We start from the raw sequence: 22,545 nt of genomic DNA on the forward strand, positions 1-22,545 counted from the left end.
CTGGAGGAGAGCGTGGTGTTAAGTGTCTGATGACAACTCAGAGGTTGGTGAAGTAACAGTGATGTATCTGAGGGCAGGAGATCAGTTGGTAAAAACTGGGTTCTTGTAGTTGCATGAGGGATGTCTTCACAATGTAGTTACCTTTACAAGATAAAGTTATACAGGTCTGAGTGCCCTGGTGGTGCTTAGGTTTGTTGTTACTGGCTGGAAATCCCTATCCTGCAAAAAATCATTACTGTTCTGTGTGCTGTCCTGTCTCACCTTGCACTGGACAGGGCAAGTTGGTATCAAATAAGGGGTTTCACAAAAGCCAGTCCAAAAATCTCTTGAGTTTTCCCAGCTGAGCAGTGCATTGAAATGCTCTCTGTTAGGCAGGCTTTTGTACAAGAGCCTGGGGGAATGGAGTTGCTCCTCTTTCATATGCTAATTGTTAATCCAGGTTGTAGGTGGAGACATGGAGCAGAATCTGCCTGGTTATGTGTCCTGTCCAGTGTTGTCTACTGCCTGGAGACCAGTTTGCTTCCCTGCAGTGGTCTACATTAGGAGGGATGGAAACGCTCCTCACCTTGAGCTGCAGTTCCTGCACCTCACAGCCTGAAGATGTCCAGGTTCCTCTTTGTTATGGGCTGACTCTCACCATCCAAATGAGGGGTCACAGACTGGCTCTCCTACCCGACCTTGCTGCCGGGTGTTTCTGTGGCCCTACCACCAGCAGGCACGTTTCTCACAGTGGTTTGAAGTAGCTGATAAATACGAGCTGGTTCCTAGAGGCTGTGTTTGATAGAGTTGATTCTTTCTCAACCATCCTCTTGGTTTCCTGCCTGCAGGTGGCATTAGATAGCAATTTGATTGCGGGTAATGAGTGGACTTCACCGAACGCACTTAACCTCATTCCATCTCTTCTGCCATGCAGGGAGCAGGGGACCTGCTGCCTTCAACTGTGCCAGTCATTAGGACAGTGGGAGAAAACACACAGACATCCGAATGCTTTTCTTTTTCAATGAATTTTTTTGTAAGAAACTGCATACATCGGGGACAAACAATAATTTAAATAGCATGCAGCTTCAGTATGTACAAAAACTCGGACATAGAGATCCAGCTTAATTATTATTTTTTTTTTTCCTAGTTATTTACATCGTTTTCATACAGCCATAATCTGTTAAATTACAATACTGGAAGAGCACATGATTGACAGCCACCACACTCACTCCTATACAAAGACGAACTATATACATACACTTGGATATCAACTGGTAAATGCAAATGGTGCAGGAGTAACTGGGACACATGGGGAAAGCAGGTCGTGTGCCCGTCACCTCCTCTTTGCTTACAGAAGTTGTTCCAAGCTCAAGCAGGCTGAACACCTGGGAAAAATCACTTGTCCCCTTTTGTATCCTTCCTGATTTTTATCAGTGTAGTCATCTGCCATGACTATACAAAGTGATGTTATTTGCAGGCACGTTAGGGAGCCCCTGTCCACGTGTAACTATGGGTTTTCCATCTTGCCCTTTTTTTCTGTGTGAGTGCAAGCGTTAATGTAACTAGGCAGGCTGAAGTGCTCCCACTCTGTTGGTCTGTGGTGTTTTCACTGTACAGATGGCACTGCAAAATTAGTGGACGTTGGGTTTGGTGGCCAGTTGTGGTGGTGATGAAGTGCTGTGGTTTTACATGTAAACCTTAGGCTGAAATGTATTTGTGGAATGGGCTCACTACCAACCTTCAGTTGACATAAAATTGTTAATAAAAATCTATTATTTTTTCCTCCTTTTTCCTCTTTCAGTAGCGTCTAGAGTGTGCACCTGGAATTGTCTACACACAAAAGGTGTTCTGAGCTCCATCCCAGGGAGCCTGGAGCCTAAAACTATTTCAGCATGCAGGTACTTAACCATTGGAGCCTAAGGGGGAGAAGGGCCACAACATTGACCGTCCCCATTGATCCTGAGTCCATCGCCAGGTCCCTGTAGTCTACCCCTGGCAAGAATGTGAGTGGGAACACAATGAATGCCAACACTGTGCTACCTTGCCATTGCTTTCTTCCAAATTGCAGAGCTTTCATCTACAAGTTCTGCAGTTGCTGTTTCCATTCTTCCTTCCTTCCTGCTCAGTTTCCAGCTCATCCTTCCATGGGCTGTAGGACACGTCTTGTTACTTTATACATTTTAAGCGAGAATAACCCACAACTCAGCAGATAGATAATATAAAAAACAACTTGACTCTTGTATATTACATCCATTATCAGCCCTGGAATACCAGTTTCTGTCCTGTGTTGACTTTTTCCATTCTCTAAATGAGATGTAGTTTCTTTATTGCTACTGTTTGTCTCCTTCTAATATGAGTGAAAATGACTGGGGGTAACTGAGTCTTCAGCAAGAACACAGTCTTTATTTCCTTCATGTATAATCCAGCTTGTTGGAGGATGGGGGAATCAGGACTACTTTTTCCCTCTCCCAGCAGAATCACAGCTGTGGTAGAGATGGCTTTCACAGATGAGAAAACTGAGTGCTCAAGAAAACAGGTTCAAACAATGGACTAGCTTCTCCCTGGCCTAATTGCCCACTGAGTACTACTAAGTGCAAATGGAGTCTGAACATTGTTTGGGCAGGCTGAGTGCAACTCCACAGGCTGTGTGCAGGTTCTTTTGCACCAGAGGAATGAAACTGAGGCCTGAGATGAGGCAGGAGTGTTTGGCATAATAAGGTATTGGCCAGAAAGTGTTCATGCAATAGAGAGGCCTCTTGGCCCACAATCAGAGGGATAGATAGATAGATATTGGAGGACAGAAATGGGGAGGAAAGAAGAAAAGAGAGCAGAAATAACAATACTTTAGTTAAACTCTGGCCTCTCTATTCAAATCCTCTAAGCCATAATGAAAGCAAAAAGGTGCCCTGAAGTAATAATCTGTAACTTACAGTAGTGTTGCTGTTGTGCTTTGGATCACTGACCCAAAACACCATAATAGCTTCTTGCAAGAGCTAGAAAGGACTCATAGGCAACATCTGCCCATGGTTACTGGCATTACACTAGTTAAGGACTTGAATCTGAAAGGTGTTGGCCTACATCCAGAAAAGCACTTACTTAAATGTGTTCAGCTTCAATGAAGACTGCGAGACCTAGTCTGGATTTCAGTGAGACTGTCTGCATGCTTGCTTAGCATTAAGCATGCACTCAAGTAGGCAGGTAAACCAGGCCCAGAGCATCCAGCTCTCCGAGCCCCACTGGGTCAGTTTATGTGTTAAACCTCTATGGTAGAATTAAATAAGAACACAGCGGCATGCCCCTGGATTTCTGTCCTTATGCTTCAGCTGCACAGACCAGTGAGGAGTCCTTCCATCCATACCAATGCAACAGCCTTCCTTTGTTAAGCGAGTTAACACACCATCATGCTTTTCTCATTATACATTAGGATCAGTTCTTTATGCCTGATACAGGGAGGATAGCTGCCCCCAATCAACCTTCAGTTCTCCCATGGTGTTCCCTCTTCAGCACCGCTGGCAATCCCAGCCCTTCTTCCTGCTGGAGGTGTGTCGGCCCTCACACAATCATGAGGCTTGAGCATAAAAACAAGCTACAGACTGAGAGAATACCATTCAGTGACCACGTAGAGAGTCCTTTTTTCCTCTTGGGAGCCAACCATTGCCATAAGCTTCTCCAGGGTAGGCAAGCAAGCAGCTTCAAGTCAGACGATGGTTGCAGATGAAGAGGAATTCTGCTCCTTCCCTGCCCTCATAAGGTGCTCGCAGACAGAAAGGAGTGTTTGGTATAAGGAGGTGCTTTAGTGCCATAGGCGCAGGTCTGCTGGAGACTTCACCCAGGCCCATGGTTCCCCAGACACCATCCCAGTGCTCTCTCATGTTGACGACAGGGGCTTGTCAGGGTGAGGGGTACCTGAAGACGAACTAATGGATGCCCCACCAGCTGGGCTCAAACACGTATGGCAAATCCACATGCCAGGAAAGTCTTACATGTAAATGCTGCGTCTTGGCACAATTCCCACCAGGGGTATTTTCTGTAATCGAAGCTTGAGCCAGCAGGTCTGATGATGCTGCAGTACCCATCACATGTACATACAATTTTCTTTTATATTTTTAAATATTCATCTACTTTTCTTTTTTTCTTTTTTTTTTTTCTTTTTTCTTAAGAAAGGCAGTTCATAAGATTTACATTGTACATAACAGGGAAGTGAATAATACCAGCACTTATGGTTCCTTTTTGTTATGTTTTGAAGACAGCATAGTAGTCAGGTAGAATTTAACTGCTACGGTCTGTGAAACCTAAAATGCAAGGGAAGGGGAGGAAAAAAAGAGAGAGAGAGAGGAGGAGTAAGGTAATATTTTCACATATATGGTGCACATCAAATAAAAAGAAATGAGACCTAATTGCTACAAATTAGTGACAACATTATGCAGCTGGATTCCTGCAGTACTGACATCACCATGCTGGCATTGGGGGAATCAGAACAGACTTGGGAACTTCCTTGGTTCTCACCAGACCTATACTTGCTATATTTGTGACTCTCTTCTCAGTCAACATAAAGATGTTAAAAGTGCAGGTTTTCAAATGGAATGTATAGAGTTGCAATCACACATTCAGTTCAGACAGAAATCTAATCACATCCCTTTACCAAACTTCTATAAGCCCTTTCTTACCAGAGAAACATCCCTTGCTTCACAACCATGCCTTACTCGTGTCACTGCTCTATGGCACCACATACAGTTGTAAGTAACTGTTCCCCTTCTGCATGGCCAGTGCAAGATGCAGATGACAGTACTGAGATTTGCACTCATTCATCCTTTTCTATGTACTCACTCTAGGAAAGTTCCCCATCCTTCTGCTCTTCAATGCTATTTACTCTTAATAGCAGCTGAACTGACACCAGAGCACGATGATTTGAAACAAAAGGTTACACAGCAAATGGCACATGCCTGCGTACGGCCACGTTAATAGGGCAGCACAAGTTCATCAGCGTGTTTCCTTGACAGCCTGCAATACTAAGTGGGGTCACGAGTTCACGGCGTGCTTGAGAAATGGTTGCTGTTTTTTATTGTTTTTGGAAAAACAACGGTATTCATTACTACCCTTAAAAGAATGAACTTACCTTGTTAGATGCCTACTTAGTTCATGAACTTCCATTTCAGAGCTTTTAAATTCATTAAGCTCTTTACGAATGGCTGCCTGCAAAAGACAAATAAATCCATGATGTATAAATGGCAGAGATCAAAACAAGCTCGCTTTGTTCTCAAAACATTGTATTAGAAGTGAAGCAAATAACATTATGAGAGAGAAAAAACAACAGCACGTGAAAAGGAAAAGAGATAAATGTTCTAAATTGCACGAAGTGAAGAAATAAATGCTTCTGGATCAATTTGAAAATGCAGACGATGCTGATACAAAGCCAATTTGGGTTTATTATATAAGCACTTCCATACACAAAACCCAAATTAGCATAAGTACGAGACAAAACCACGCACCAGAGCTTCTCAAACCCTGTGCTCTGTTTCAGAGCTGGACTGTGAGTAAATTCGGTGTTGGTAGATCTCACCAGAATTCCATCTGAGATGTCTCTCCCCTTTATGCAGTCCTAAATTCCCTCTGGTGAAGCCACCTGACCTAGCTGAGCTTACTCAAGAGGGAAAGGGGCTGGCCTGGCTCCCTGCCCTTCTTTCTGCCTCAGGCCATGCTCCTCTGCCCTCACTCACCATTCTGACCCAGCTGTTTCACCTCCCAAACCCATCCCAACTAACCCTAAGTGGTTGGATCAACTTCAGCAGGAGAACCTGATATGATGATACCTTCAGCTTCTGTATTTGGCCCGCAGGGGAAAACAATGGGAAGGGGAATAGTGAACAAGAAAAAGAAAGGTTGACTTTGAGGGACTCAGCTTCTTGGAGGAGAGGGCTCTCAGCAAAAACAGCTCTAGCCCTGCACTGCAGGCTTATGATAGCACTGTGTGATAGCACACAAGTGGGACACAAGATAGCACACATATGAAACAGATGTGCCAGTGTGGCCAAGTGCTCCCATAAGCTCAAGGTGTGTGCCGCTGCCAGGAGCATCAGTGGCTGGAAACAGCCACTCCAGTTACAGGTGCTCGTGGCTGTCAAAAAATGTTTTCTTGTTTAAGTAAGTCTAAACAAGGATAAAGAACTCAAGCCCCAAACAGGGCTTCCACAGCAGCTGCTGATCTGATCACCACTGATCTCTGCCTGGACAAGGCCTACAAGACCTGGTATGATCTACACAAAAAGCCTCTTGTGCTCTTCCTACGCAGCTTTGTTGGTTTGTTTGGTTTTTTATTAACTTCAGAAATGTTTGTTAGGCTCAGCCACTGCCTATCAGAGCAGAGAGATGATTACGCAGCAGCTCAAGGGTCTCTACCTTTAGCAAACCCATTTGCTGCTCAAGTGACTGTGAAGGAGGTTGCATGGGCTGCTACCTTCCACAGGGTTTGAAATCTATCACCTTCTGCATCTCTCAGCTGCTGGGGAGATATAAAAGTGCTCTTCTGCCTCCAGCAGTCAAACTTAGTAAAGTTCCCCATGTCCAGAACACAGACAAAGACTTACTGAGAAACAGAAAAGCCCACTTCTAAAATCTACTTTTGCAATAAATTTAGTCCGTGCTGACCAATGGAGGCAGTTATTGAACCAGAACTTTTGGAAGAAAATAATCTGTTATTGGATGTTGTAGCTTTGTCAGGTTCTGTTGCATTGATTACAATTTGGCTATTCCGCCCCCTCTTCAACCCCACAACAGAGGATAGTGGTAAGGGAAAAGAAGGTGACCCACACCTTCCATCCCACACAGAGATCTTTCAAAGACAGAAGAACTGCTTGGAAACTTATTCCTTCCCTCACCTACTGGGAGAATGCAGCTCCCAATAGATAGATGGTCAACTAATTAGTCAACTAATTTAGCCAATTTGGTTACATAAAATGGGAAAAGCAAATTTAATGCCCTATATTGCTGTCTGGGGAATGTCCAGAGAAAGAGTTTTTGTTCAGACCAGTTTATACCAGGTGAAAGTTACTGAAAGGCAAGCTGAAAAGGGCCTCTATAAAGGAGAAAACTAATGGTTATGAAACTTCACAATTAAACAAGTTAAACGAGTAAAACTGTCTGTTCTTTCCTCTATGAAACAAATCAAGAGCACCACAGGTGTCTGTCACAGCCAATATTCCAGCTCCCTTAAACACTGAATATCACAGTCTGGTCTCAGTCTCTCCAACCTGGCCTTGGTGGGATGGAGGTGCTTTTGCTGATGTGACCTGCTGGCATTTCTGCAGCCAGGCCTGCTCGGTTCTGGGCAGATGCTGCTCTGTTAGGTCTGTCTTGTGGAAAATCATTTGTGGGCACTCTTGGCTGACAGAATTATGTGGTGACCCTCCCCACCCCTGAAAAAAACCCCAAAACCAAACCACAATGAATAAATAACACCATCAAGGCTTTTCCTCAAAGGCTGTTACTCTTTTAAAACGGTGTAATGCTGCTACATTCCCACAGGTGCCTTCTTGCTGAAGGTGTATAACTCAAACCACAAACCTGGTGAACTGGGAAGAGAGCTCAGATGGTTTCTCCCTGGTGGCTGTGGGACCTGAGGGGTGCTGTTGACCATGACATGCTCTATCTGTTCAGTTCATGGCACTCCCCAGGTCATTCCACTTACTTTGTCGGCAGCGGTGAGTCGTGTCCAGGGTTTGTCTGCCCTCCTGTCATAATCCTGTGCGTCGGCCACTTCCACATAGTCGCTGAAGCGGATGAGAATCTTCCTCTCACGCAGCTCCTCTACCGTGGGCCTTTGGCTCAGCTACATGGTTGAAGAAGTGGGGGGGAAAAAAAAAAGACATCAGAGCTTCACTTCTTCCCTGCAGAGTGCTGCCTGGGGACCAGTTTTACTGCAACTACCATTGTAATAATAATAGAGTTCAAATATTGCCAGTACTACTGTTTTTAATCAGACTTTCATGCTACCTGGGAGACAGATAACTTGTTGTTTGCTGCAGCACCTTGTTTGTCATCCCACCTTGCTGCTGGAGCAGAATGCTGTTGTTAGGTAAGCAGCCACGGCAGGGGCCTCCAATCCCTGGCAGAAATTGGGTGTAATGCAACATGAAGATTACAGCATAACCTCACACTCTGCCATATGCTCCCCTGCTTTGAGCTGCTGTGGGTGCTTTATTGCTGCCTGGGAAGGGCTACATACAGAAACAGAGTGGATCCTGCCCTGAGTTAGTTGCAAAAGGTGACAAACAACTTTCCTTACCATTCTGCCATACTGCAGACCTGCTCTTACCTCCAGACATGGTGGGCAGGATGATGACTACTGCTCACTGAGTGCTGCAGCTCAATTTTATGCCACAGCATATTTGACTGTAACAGTTTACACCACATACTACAAGCTAAATTGCAAGGGTGGATTCTATTGTGTCAAGAAAGCCTCTTCACTATTCCAAAGCCATTTCTTTCCAACTTCTCAGCAGAGAGAGCAGCCAGAGTCACAAATCTTCTCTAGAAGTCCATGTATTGTATGACCACTTACACAGCCAAGGACAGATATTGGCTTTTTGGGATCAGTTCTTCTCAGATGCTCAGCTTGCTGCTTAATGTCAAGTGGGATTATATGACTGTTTCCAAAGAAAACACAACAGATGTGTGCACATGGATGTACGTTAGCTGCTAATCCTACATTAGCGAAACAGCTACAGGAATGATATTATGAGGAAAAATAATCATGAACCGCTAACATTTAGCTAGATGGTATTCTCATGCTATTACCACACACTACAAATAAGTGTGCTTTGCAATACTTCACTCTTGTGACCAGTGAAAAGTTAAGTACTTCATAAAATGCTTGAGACTCTTTTCTGCAAAGGAGTTTAGGCTCCTAGATCCTGATGTGCAATTCCACCTACCCACCAAATTAAGCATCTCAGTTCCTCTCACTTCATCTCCCAGGGAGAATTAACATTCACATGATGCTGAGTGGAGGATGAAAAAAACATATCTGTGATATCACAGGAAAGAAGCCCACATCTCTGCAGTATCCGGCTTCTGGGGTAGGATCGCTCCCCCATCCCATCCCACCCCACCCCATCTCTGCACTTAAATCCCTGTGTGACTGTGCTTGGATCATCCCTGGAGGATGCATGCCTCTTTCTTCTCTTACATGACAAAGCATTGCCATTGGAGGTGACAGTGGTGCTGCTCTATTGACACAGACCTCAGCACTCACAAAATGAGTTCAGATATCACCTGCAGAAAGGCTGCAAAGCTGCACTAATACTCCACCTGTGAGCTGTTCAGGAAGACAGGAATCCTGTTCTACCCCTCCTGACTGCAGCTGAGATATTTGTGCCCAGAGTAAAGAAAGAAATCACAGAGGGAAGCGTAACCAAGTACACATCTTTACTGCCACGTTATGCCTTTGTCTAGGGCAGCATCCACAAAGTTGCAAGTCAGTGGTTCACATACAGTCTCTCAAGTCATTTTAGGGCAAATCACACTTGATAGGAGAAAAAACAAACAAACCACCATGTTGAAAAAGACCAACTTCAACATTTCTGAATGCTGTATTTATCTTTAAACAATTTTCTCACACTCGTTTTCTTCTACGGAAAACACAACATTTCACAGGAGAAACTGCTCTGCCTATGTTTGACAGTCAGTACTTAAAAACCTTCCTCTTACTTCTTCCAAAAGCCTTCCAAGAAAAGCCCCATTTTAGACACCTACGCTCAGGCCAGCCAGCAAGCACAGAGGTCAGCAAGGAGCACAACATAATACATGATGGAAAGAACAGCAATAGCAGAGGAGCACAATGCTAGGCTGCAGCAAAAAAGAACAAGCCTAAACACAGCAGCCACAGATGCAGAAACAATGAAAGAAAACCTCCTCACCCTTTGAAGGCCTCCCATGAGCAGAGATCTATAGCAAGATACCTTTGCCTCCACTGCCAACCTATAAATGAGGTCTGGGAAGCGTTGGATCCTGGCTCCACCCCTTCTGGTTACTCAGGCACATTGCTTGCACCTGAGCTCCCCTGCCTTCCCACCAGATGCTCAATCATTGCTCCAAGCTGTGACTTAGCATTTCTGCTACACACACCTTTCCCAGATTAGACTCCACATTTTGGTGCCCACTTTTTCACAAGCAAACTGCACACACAGCAGGCAGAACTTCTTTTACGCAACAGGAGAAATCTATCTCTGAGCTAGAGCGCTATGTCAGAAGAGCCAGAAAGCACAAGATAGATAGATAGATAGAAATGTGCATACATTTAAATAAGTATTTTTTCACTCTTCAAGACAGCAGAATTTCTTCGTCAACCTGCATCCTGGATACCTACACCTAAATAACCTGCATGCTAAATATGCTCTACAATACCATCCTTGGAGTATAACCACAGCTATGCTCTCAGAGAGGTTTCTCTCTGTCCTACTACTCATCTGGAATGTGATTCCAAACCACTGTTTTTTCTAGCAGTCCCTCTACTGGGAGCTGGCAGCTTTGTTAGCACTGATGTGCTGCTAATGAGACAGGAGAGCAAAATTTTTCTTTCAGTTTTTTTCTTTTTTTTCTTTTTTTTAAATCTATGCCTGGACGGTGGGGATAGAGATCTTTATAGTGAAATAACATTATGACTACAGCCAAATATTGCAATATTGCAAAGATTAGGGTGTGAGACTCCATCTTTACTTCTATCATCACAGCAGCTTGAATTAAGGGTGAATCACCAATATTATCTGTATAATTCTCAGCTTTTAACATTTCAGGACGCAGCGCAGATGATGCTTTGACTGTTTTCAAATAAAATGTTTTAAGACATGGAGTATGGTGCCATCAGCAAACGACTTTGCTTCAGAAATATCAAACCACAGCAATACCACTCTGTCAGAAAAGCTGTCCTTAAATCCAAACAGATAATGTACAGCCATAAATATACAAATATTTACACACACACACACAAATATTCAATATATTAAACCAAAGAACAGATCTGATCATAATAAATGGGGAGAAGAGGACAATAATTTTAAGATGGCAATAAAAGCTTCATTATTTGTACTGTTACCAAACTGCCCTGCCTCTTTTTCATGACATTACAGAGACTTCTCATGAACTGCTCAGCTCTTTCCATACGTCTGCATTATGCAGAGCACTCTTAAATCTTAAGAGCAGCAGTAGCTGGCAGACAGCTTTGCAGAACACTCTGTAAGTGTCCATTCAGTGTCAGTTTGTGACATGGGCACAGCTCAACCTGAGATCTCACCTTGGCATTTATTTTAATGACCTGTGAGTTACGGTCTCTTGGGTCAAAATTACTTAATGCTACACAATCCTTCATGGACTACGTCTGAAAATGAGTTGTGCTTCTTCTAACAGATAGGAAGAACCAAGAATGTTTGAAAGTTACAGAGAAAGGACACATTCAAGGACACAATGCAATTGCTTACAGAAAGAGGTGATGTTCCAAGCAGGGGAAAAAGGGTCTCACTCTCTGTGCTCACCCCATGGCTCCCTACAAAGTGTCTTGTCTGGGTGTACCACCTCAGCATATACATTCCAGTTCATCTATTTGTGAAGAATTGTGAGCTGAGCAAGTCACCACATTATATCAGTGTGAATGTGAACAGAAACTGTTGTCGTGGGAGGCCCAGATTTCCTCTGGATGTTCTCGATCACTAGATATAAATATGGGCACATAACAAGCTTTGATAGTAAGCTAGTTTTAACTCAAACCCCCGTGTTCTCAGCATGGGATGTGAAGCAAACTAAAGCACTGTCACCAGGTAAAGTGGAGGGAAAACCAATCTTGTCTGTCTGGTCTTAGTAGAATGTGAAATGCTGAGTTTGCTCTACTTGAGACAGGTGAAGCTTGTTACCTCGTCTCTTCACTGTTTGCTTTGTTACCTCATTAAAATGTTACGACTGTTATTTAATGGAAGGAACTGAAGCAAAAAATGACAGACTCTAACTAGCAGTGCTAACAACCTCCTCACCTCTTTGCTCCCCACCTCTTGTGCTAAGACATAGGAGCAGGATGTGACTGAAATGCCCCAAAGCTCTTTTCCCTTTTTGACAATAAATGCTGTTTATCCAAATTAGCAGCCAACCTTTACTGCTTTCTGACCTTTTTGACCCCTTCCTCTCACCTCCCTCTCCTTTGCCACACAACTCATTATTTCAAACACCCCATGCTGATGCAGGTGAGGGGAGGTCCATTATAGAAAATACTTATCAGCAAGACACTTCCTGGGGAGGCTCCAGCTTGCCTTCCCATCAATAGAGGCTTTAAGTTGTACCAGAGCAGGAACTTAACAGGAACAAACACTTCAGACTATTGCATGGATTTTAAGAAACAGCCACATCTCTTCACTTTGGTTGTTTCTACTGCTATGTTTCCTTGCAGCCAGACCTCAATGAAAGACTAATGACAGTGGGGGGACAGGAAGCCATGAACTGCTCTGGGGAACAGGGAGAAAAATGCTATTGGAGAGAAGGCAGGAAAGCGGAGCTTTACTCCTCTTCACAAACAAATACGTAATATCTTCTGTTCATTCAGGCTACAACTCTATATCTGTGGAAAAGCTCAGGGGGAGTTCAGGCTCATGTTAATTGCCTTGGTGCTACACCAAATTCTTGGTTGTAGTTTCTGGAGGCCCAGATCTCCTCATGAAAGGAAATTGGAATTGTGCAAGGAAACAAGTGACTGAGAAAGTGCCCCAACCACTATCTGCTAGATAAGACTGAGAGCAAGAAATGTGCTTAAAGGTGCAGCTTGCTGTAGGCTGCCCAACTTCTTAAAGTTTTTTTACAGAAATTGCCTGCCCATATGATGAATTCAAGCAGATATTTATTACTGCCTTTAATAAGACATCTAGACCTAGTAAGGCAATTTTAGTTATTACAGCATGTCATGTCACAACTCATCATCATCATACTGTAACAAAGTGTGATTGCTGAAGGAATTTTAGGAACAGCTTTCTAATGGATGAGGAAATGGGCTGTACCCTTGGAGCTGGAATCACGCCATCAGAAACTGGGAACAATTTCTACAGTGCAAAGTCAGAAGTCTTTTCAGTGGCTTCTGCAGAACCCCTTCCCATTATAGCCAGACATGGACACAAGAAGGCAACACGGCATACTTTCCTTATGTTGAGTTTACCCTATGGGCATGTCTGCATGAAAACTCAGTGTAAATAGAGAGGTCTGCTGGGCAATGCTCTCGATGTGCTCAACTAAATTTCTGCTTGATCTGAGGTTTAAAATCCTTTGGTAATAAGACTTCAGTACAAATCGACAGAAGGAGCCTGCCACTCTGATGCAAACACGACACATCTGGGACATGTTCATGAAAGGCAGAGCTGGGGAATAACTATTGCAGGATTCACGAGGCACCTGGCACTTCTGGTTGTCATCTAGACATTAGCACACTTTATTCAATTCTTTCCTCCAGACATTACTGAGCCTCTGTGACAGTACATTTGGCAGGTGAGAATGAAATTCCTTGTTAGACCAAGCCTGTCGTTAGAATCATTGAATCGCTAAGTTTGGAAAAGACCGCTAAGATCTTCCAGTCCTAGAATGATTTATAACAGTTTAACAAGCAGGCAAAATCAAACAATATGAGTTATGCTGCTACCAACCTCACAAACATGCTAAGGGCAAAAGAAAATATCTGCTAAATGGCCAAAAAGAAAAAGAAAAGAAGAAAAGGCTAAAAACAGCACAGCCTGGAATGTCAGTACGAACAGTGAACTGCCAAAGACCTGGACTGACTTGTTCCTGCTTAAAAGTGCAAACAAGACCAAGGGAAAAAAAGCTCACAGAAATGTGCTGAGATTTCAGGACATTTTTGTTTAGGTTGTAGCTGTGGCCTCTATCTCTAATAGACAACTCATTTGCTGTGTATTTTTCCTAGAAAGGAGCAGAGGGTGGGAACCGCATGGAGATAGCGCAGGATGCTTTAGCAATCCCCCACTTCTAAGGCAGCAGATTAGCTATGGGTAGCTTTGCTTTTTATCTTCTACAGTTGTCCCTCAGATGGCATAAAGCTTTGGACTGGATTCCTCTACATGTTTACTCTTCATTGCACAGGGAAATTGACAGACTAGTAAAACAGCAATTCTAGCCTTTGCACTGAGCTTAAGTTCTACAAAATCTCTGCAATGCAGAGAGGTTCTGTTCCTTCCAGACAGTGCTATAAGGGGATGTAAGAGCATCCCTGCCATTGCTGGCAGGAATTAGAGTCTTTAAAATAATATTATAACTCTCTTTGCCACGTTCTTTGTTCCTGCAGACAAAGGCAGCATCACCCAGTTGGTGTCAGGGAACTCTGCTGATTTAATTGAGTTGAGAATAAAGTCTGAGATTTTTAAACATGAAAGAAAACAATCCAGCTCTCTGAATGTAAGCTTTGCATATATATTCACAGTCCTTTCTGTGTCATTATTTGCACCATAAAAGCTTGCAGTCACATATCCCAGAACAAGTAAGCCAACTAAAAGCATATAGAAGAATGGTGCTGCTCCATAAGCTTTTGAGTTTTTAGAGGACTTTCTCCTGCTCCGTAGGTGGGAAATAGAAGTGAGTGGTGAAATAAAGTTTACCTGCAATAACAGGACAGACTGTTGGCTTTGTATATGGGGGCATCTGTAGACATTTACACCAGCCGAGAATCTGAACATGTGTATCTGAAATTACTGTTCTTCAGTTTTAAGAGCAAATGACTTTCAAATGGGAGGAAAACCAAAACCAAACTATCCTGTTTACTTTGTCCTTCCCTGCTGATACAAGACAGTATGATTGTTTTCTGCAGTATACACCATTTTCCAAGTGCTTGTCTCCATTTAGTTGGAATGCCTCAAGTGACAATCTCCCCTTCCAGAAAAAGTTTATTTCCTAGTTTACTGCTTCTTAAGGTAGAATTTTTGAATGCAATCAACATTCTTTTAACTTTGCTTTCTCCTTGTAATAGCGTTGTAAGCCATTCCATTACAGAAAGCAGAGTTAAGACTGATGCTAGGCTGTGCATCCTGCACAATCCAAAGCTCCTTATGTTATGAAGTCTAGATCTTCCTTTGGCCAATTTCAAAATGTTACTGTTAATAACATTTTGTACAGCATTTCCCTTCTCTGTCCATGGACTTAAACTCTGTAGCAGAGGTGATGTCTTCTCCTGAAGACTTCTTTCAGGACTGGTTTCATACCCTACTTTGGAAAATAGTGCCATGGAAAAGAAAAAATGCAAACAGTTCTGCAGTAAGAAGAAAGTTACGGTAATGCCATAATAGGATCAAAGCTGCTTCTCACCTTACGTGTTAATCTTCTCTTTATCTCTCGTTTTTCTTCCTGTTCCTCTTGCTCATTCCGGGCTGTAAGAAATATATAACAATCTCAAGCTGCAGACTTATCAAATATGCACAGCATGCAACAAATAAGCCTGTCTATCAGTATATTAATGTTTCAGGACCTCTCTGATATGCAGCATGCCCCTCTGGGACTGGTGAACCTGCCTGACCCATAGCTTCTTTGCTTCTTCACACACTTCATAAACATCTACACAACCTTCCTTTCCCTTTACTGGCACTCTTCATGTGTGCCATTCTGTCACAAGGCCAGGCAATGGGCCATTATGCCATATGGGGCTCAGCTATGATATGGTTTGATTTTGAGAGGTCAACAGCTGAAAAAGAAACGTGTATAATTTTTTTTTTTTTCTATTTGTGGAATGGAAATGTATCAAAAACTCGGAGTAGGGATGTTAGGCAATATCTGCAACTTCATGTGACCTGAGTAGAGTGAAGAGAGAGTCTCCTTCCCTCCTTCATGAGCCTTCATAGCATTGTAATGGAGTGTAAAAATCCACTTTCAACATTAAGCCAAAAAAATCACATGCTACAAATCCTCACCAGGGTAAGCCTCAACCATTACCACTCGAGAGGGCAGTAAGATTTGACCACGTTACCTTTTGTTTTTTTTCAGTTTAGGAACAGACTCTCATGCATGTCTTGGCACTGAACTTTACTGAAAGTCAGTAAAATCACAGGTTTTTGTGTACTCCACTACTCAGACACTTAGGATCTGTTTTTACTGCTTCGTTGATACCTGAATTGCTTCTTACTAAAATCAAGCCCAAAGGAAAGCAAATGCAACTCAGCCACTAGTACCCTGTGCCCCTTGTGTGATTTAGTTTTCACTCAGACAGAACTAACTCAGGCACCAACAACTCTGCAGGGAAGATACAGACATCCAGGGACACGTTGGGGTAGGAGGATTGAGCTAAATCACTTAAATTTTGTCTAAAATAAATCCAAGGGGAGCAGGCACCTCTGGCTGAGTGGTAGTAGCAGAATAGGATATAAGCATCAAAAGACTGTGTGGGCAAAGCCCCACAACAAGCAAGAAGAAGGGCTGGGTCGGATGCCAGTTTTTTTGCTGCTCAGGACAACAGAGAGTCACTTCAAGGTGACTGCTCATTGACTTCATCAGGAGTGGGAATTCTCCATCAAAGTGGACAAAGAGCCCACCACTGGTCTGTAAGAGGGCTTATAACATGCCCATTACCTTTAAATGTTATTTTCCCCAAAACACTGCTTGCATTATCTGGAGGAAGGAAGCTGATATTGGAGCAAAAAGACCAGAAGACACCATGGACTTACAAATAGGTATTTAAATGGTAACGAGAATACCTATATTGTTACATATACTTTTATATTTCAATGGTTTCCCTTCCTGCTGGGCTGGATTCTGGTCTAGCAATTGCTCTTCCAGCAGTTTTGTTCTTCCCGTTGTGTCACAGATTTGGAGAAGCCAGGACTGCAAATAGCCACTCACAGAAGCAGAGCCACTAATAAATCCTTTAAGATTAAGCCAGAGAGAACAGCAAATGGAGTCCACATGGTGCCTGGGCAGAACTGAAAGTATATGAGGAGTTCTGTATAAACTGAGTCACAGTGGCTCACTTTTGTAGTCCACATACAATGCCTTTCTTTTCTCCTCATTTCTCAGCCCATTTATCCACCTTCAGAGACAACCAGGAAGGCTGAAAACCTCGGTCAGGTACAAACTGAGAATTAGGAATACATTCTCCTCTGAAAACAGAAAATACTATCTCTTGAATTTCAATTAAACAGTGCTGATCTACAGAACTGTTGCTTTATGTATACAAAAGATGCTCTTTAGGGTTTAATGGGTCACAGTTTCCAGGCCTAATTTCTGTGCTAATGTGAAATGTCCCTTGGCATGTTCTGAGACCATCAGGCCCCACCTACACAAGTTTTTGTCAGGAATTTATACCAGCCTGATGCGCCAGACTGACAAGTAAAGTATTTGTATCCATCACAGAAGTTGCACTGGGGCATCTAGGCATCGTGGCCTGCAAGTATTAATTGCAAAAAGAGTAGTTTAGTCTTCACACTACAGACCCTACAGGTCTGTACTTCTCTGCATTGTGTGCCTTTGATTTCATTGAGTCACTGCATTGGGTATGTGCCAGTGGAAGACCCATCAAGCACATGTCCCTCTATTCTCAGTTTCTTAGCAGTGGCTGCTGTAGTCTTACTGCTGCTACAAGCAAGTAATGCACTCTTGTAATTTAACCAAGACAATACATTCATAAGTATCCCTGCAGCATGGAGCTAGGAAGGGATCACTTTGCTTACAGGGAATGGGTGCACATATGCATTTTGCCTCATTTCTTTCCACCAGAACTGACGGTGATATAGTTACACATCACAGGAATATAACAATACTCAGTAAGACAAGTGCATCAAGGAAATGATGGCTTTAACTGCAGAGGAAATCCTATTTACTTCACCTGGAAGAATGCTGGGGTTTCTTTTCAGCGTGTGCTGTGAACTGGGCTTTTGCAAGCAACTTGAACTGTTTACATAGAGAGTTTAAAGTCTTAATTATTGCATTCTATGGCTCTTTCTCCATAGGCTCCACTGTATCAATCAAAATTCTCAGACATATAGTAATTCTGTTCTGAACAGACATTATATTTACCTTTTTAAGACCGGAATATTATTTTTAGCTACTTTTAAAATCGTGTAACTATTTCTAAATGTTTGTTCCTTGTCCTGTTGTGGTTCACCAAAAATTATGATGCCTTGGAAATTCCACCTTAGCTTTTCCTGTGGTTATGATGTTGTTTGTCTACCAGGACAGACAGTGTTTTGGGCAGATGTGTGCTTAGGAATCAAGATAAAAAAACATCCGTTTAGGAAATAGAGTATTGTTATGGAAATAAAGTATAGTTCTGGATTCACAGCAATATTTTCAGGCACATCTGTGTCATATAGGAGCCTTTATAAAATTCAGAAGGAAACTGATGAGGCTCAGAGGATAATTCCCCTGAAAAGCAAAACAACTCAAGTCTCTGCATGGGAGAGATTAGGAAATCTCTGATAGAACCCCAACTTTGGTCACGCCACTTCTCTGCTTCAAACACTTCATCCAGAACTGCTGCCTGAGACCCTCCTACCTTCCCACAGCCCCTGTCAGCCACCCTCACCAGTGCCAGTGCGGTGTTTACTGGTCACATACCAGTGCCAAGTGCTGCGTGGCACGGGCTGCTTCGTGCTGGCAGCCAGAGACAGGATGACAACACGAGCTGCTGAGAGAATTGGCCTCTGTCCCCGTTAGCCTGAGCTCATTGTTGGTCATGCTACAGGTTCCCTCTCCTTCAGCTGTCCTGACAGCCTCCACCCCAAGGCAATCACAGAGGGATGCACCACCAGTTCCCCAGTTTCTGCCACCTTTTAGACTGAATTCTGCCAGCTGCTGGCACAGGAGCTAGGGATGAATAGTAGGAGCATGGCTATTACAGGGGACTGATCCCAAAGAAACAGCTTTCCTGGCAGCCTCAGGCTTGCCGCACTGCCTTTGCTGTCCAGTCCTTGCTCCTCTTTGCATTGATAGCAGTGTCTGTGTCTTTCCTTGTCTGCCATGCATGACAACATGAATAACATGTGAGGAGTTTGATTCTGAAGAATTTAATCAGTTGTTTCTGCTGATTTCCAGAGAATTTGTCTTTAGCTACCACACTTCTATGGTTCTGTGCAAGTCTGCTGTTTGAACAATAGAAGATATACAATGGACCAACCTACGATGCTCTTTTAAGGTACCATGTAGGAATACTCTTGACTGTGTTCATTTTTAAAATTTCCCTAGAATGAAGGATTTTACTGTCTTAAAAAAGGAAGCTCTTTATTCTATTCCTCATTTCCAAAGTACCAACAATAATGAGATGAACAGCTTTGTGCTTCTGTTAAAAAGCAAACTCTTCAAGGTGAGTAATCAAACTGCTGTTTTTCTTTCCCAAGATTACAAGGTTTGTGCAAGACTCAGTCCTGAACTGGTGACAACATACCTAGGAACTTAACTTATCAGAGACTCTCCAAATGGTAGTCTGTCTCTTTAAAATATACTTTAGTGACCTGAGTATCTATCGGTAAGTTTGTGGCTGGCTGATTTAAAGGAAGAGTTTCAGGGGAACATTTCACTGGAATTATCCCAAGTAACACAGGATTCTACTTTGAATTAAATAAAGGCTCCACCTAAGTCTAGATCGCTGTGAAGGTTTTCAGCAAAACTCATCAAGCCACGTTCTAATGGCTTTACCAGCTTATAATGGGATGCTCATATCCGCGTGAGAGCAGCACAGAAAGGCTTTTCAGAATGACCCTCTATTGCAAACAGGACTTGCAAAAAAGATTCTGTGTTGGTTGTGTTTTTTCTTTCCCAAGGGCTGTTCATTCATGTGAATTTACTGACTACGTTTTTAATGAATTATTTCTGCAGCTCTAAGTGTTGCTGCAGACCTGCACGCTTACTTGCATTTATAATGCACTTTGTTGTTATTTGTGATGCATATATATGTTTTATAAGAAGAACCCACACAATGTGAATCTGAGCTAATGCAAACTAGCTGGCTTCAGATTAAATGTTAGTAGTATCAGGACTTACGTTTCAGAATGTTCCTCTGCTCCAATTCTTCAGCTGTCGGCCTCTGGCTCAGTCGTCTGCGAAAAAAGTCCAAGATCAGTTTCTGGACCATATCACATCCTCCTCAGCTCAATGTCTTTGAGCGTTATTTTGAGGTGTGAAAGGCAGAGCAGAAAGCTCCAACACTGCTCCATTATGCACTTGGTGTGCCTGGACCATGCGTGACACAGACCATGTTTCACTTTCGCAGTTTCCTCTGTGTCCAGCCCATGAAAGACGAACTGTGTTAAGTCATCTTAGGCACAGCACTCCCACCCCTACCCCAGGCAGAGCTGCTGGGAGTTAAGCTACACAGATGTCTTCACTTAATTTCCTTCCTCCCATGCCTGCTTCCTGACTCGCACAAGCATTTCTAGCTGAGACCCTGCTAACCCTCTCCCTGCCCTTTTGTGAGCCTCCAGGCTTGTTCAAACAGCATCTGAACACACAGGCAGGCAGCCTGCAGAAAAAACAAGGGACAGTTTGGCAGTGCTGAGGGCCGAACAATAGTGGCACTCCTCCTCCACAGCTCCACTCCCCTCCTCCTCTGGTGGCTTGTATTAAACCTTACAGTGAAGATCAGCATGACTTGCCTGTCAACCTGTAGGACAGACTCACAACAAATGCAATCTAATTACAAGCAGGGGCCCCGAGTGCAGAAACAATCTGAATATTCAGAATACAAAGCAAAGCAGAGAAGCACAAAGGGATCTTAAGGAAAACAAAGACAACCACTGCGATGACGTTAGAAGTCAACACTGCTGGGCCTGCTCCTGCTCTCACCAGGCTCAATGGGAGTTTTGTCAGTGCTGCCAGTGACAGGACACTGCCTTCTCATCCCTCAGGCATGGTCATTCAGGGAGGTACCCAACAAGGGCCATCTCCAGAGCCAGGGGATAGTGTCTGCATCACTTAGTTCAATACCCCTGCTTTGGCCAGCAACCTCTGGTCCACCCTCACATGGTGCACAAGGATGAAGTGTGTGGGATGGGTGGGAGCCTCATCTTCTGTATGAAGGCAGAAGTTAGGGCACCTGATTTTACACAGCCTGAAGATTTCTGCTATCAGAGATGATACCAGCTGTACTGCCTTTGGGGCCATTTTCCATCACTAATACAGAACACGGTCCTATTCCAGTGCAGAATTTGGAATGACTGGCTTTGCCTCTTTGCCATGGCAGATCAATCAAACACCTCACTGAAAAAGTGTCACAGGGTCAGAAACTCGACCATAATTCAGAAGTAAAGAATACCTACAAAGTACATTGAAGATGAAAGTGAAGTTAGAATGCTTGCTATCACCATCTTTAAGATACAGTAGCTGTTGCTAATGGAATACTTCACCTCAGTATTAAGAAGAAATCACAGCTACTTTATTTCAATCAGCAGTTGAGAATCAAAGAGAAAAAGCTGCCAAGTTTAGCTCCACTAAGAGTGTCTGCAGGAACTGAGTTATAGGAAGCTTTTAATCCACCACGCTGTGATGTTTCTCAAGAGGAAGCATTGGATGAACGTTCAGGACAGACTCAATCCACCCAGTGTGCAGCACTTCTATAGAAACAAACATCACACAACGAGTGTAAGGAGACATCAGTCTGAAAAGAAGGCTTCCAAAGTACTCCTCTTCCAGAAGAAAATGATGATTAAAAGGCGCAGCTAACACTTTTATTAAGAACAGTTCACACTGGACCATTGCAAACAAAAGGCAGAGGTTTTGTCTATCTACATGAATGATTTGCATAAAAGAGCAACTCTTCCATGTATTTCCTTCTCATCTCAGTATCTGCCAGAAAGTAGATGAATTTAAATCAAGTTTTTACTTCACTTTTTCACTGCATCTACACTGAGGTGAGGGATTTCATCCAAGCATGTCCTATACATGTATCCCCATTTCCTGTGTAGCTCAGAGACCTACACACTATGCAGTTCTTCCCTAAGATTCCTGGTAGGGTGTCAAGTGAAAACCAGCAAGAAACATCTGCGTTCCCCGTCAATAATCAAAGTATTGTATGGATCCCATAAAAAACCTTTTTCAGGCTGCAGTGTGCTTCTGCCTTGATGATGACCTCTGTTCTAAAGGGATGAAGTTACATGGCAGAAAAAAACACGGTATTTTTCATAGATACAGTCTAGAGATCTAGAGTTTTTGGGTTTGCCATACGTTGGGCAGCTGTTAACATTTTTGACAGTACTAGGTACTATCCTGTAAATAAATGAATGTTAGCAGCTCTTGCTTTGTTATTGGGGCTGCAAAGACACATTTTTTCCCCACACCTAATTTCCATGTACCATCTCCAGCGCATTGTTGTGATCTTAGCAAAGAGTAGATGTGATAACTCCACTCTTTGTCTTTCCTTCCTGTGTTGTGCAGAATAAAAATATTAACAAAGCCCACCTAGATCGCAGAGGCTGATTTCAGAGGTTTGATTGCTGGATTGCTGCTGTGCCTTCTTTCATTTAACATTGCAGGGGCTGCATGAGGCTGTCAAGAGGCCAGAGGTCAGGAAACAAGCGTCTAATTAGCAGCACAATCAGAACAGAAAGGAGAAAAAGGAGGTGA

General features: G+C 43.2%; 1 protein-coding gene across 19 annotated transcripts in view; it reads right to left on the reverse strand.

The window, feature by feature from the left end:
• Nucleotides 1-988: 988 nt before the first annotated feature.
• The window catches only part of PHACTR1 (phosphatase and actin regulator 1), a 259,502-nt gene continuing 237,945 nt past the window's right edge, over nt 989-22,545 (reverse strand). For all 19 annotated transcript variants that reach the window (XM_085540213.1, XM_085540209.1, XM_085540207.1 and 16 more), the window contains 5 exons: nt 19,969-20,024; nt 15,310-15,371; nt 7,664-7,804; nt 5,096-5,172; nt 989-4,271 (listed from right to left, as the gene is read on the reverse strand). In XM_085540213.1, the coding sequence (XP_085396339.1) occupies nt 4,256-4,271; nt 5,096-5,172; nt 7,664-7,804; nt 15,310-15,371; nt 19,969-20,024 (352 nt within the window). In that variant the 3' untranslated portion in view covers nt 989-4,255. The remainder of the gene's footprint in view (nt 4,272-5,095; nt 5,173-7,663; nt 7,805-15,309; nt 15,372-19,968; nt 20,025-22,545) is intronic.

Source organism: Coturnix japonica, chromosome 2 (assembly GCF_054131305.1).
Source record: "Coturnix japonica strain WE chromosome 2, WE-NBRP24, whole genome shotgun sequence".
NCBI lineage: Eukaryota > Metazoa > Chordata > Aves > Galliformes > Phasianidae > Coturnix > Coturnix japonica.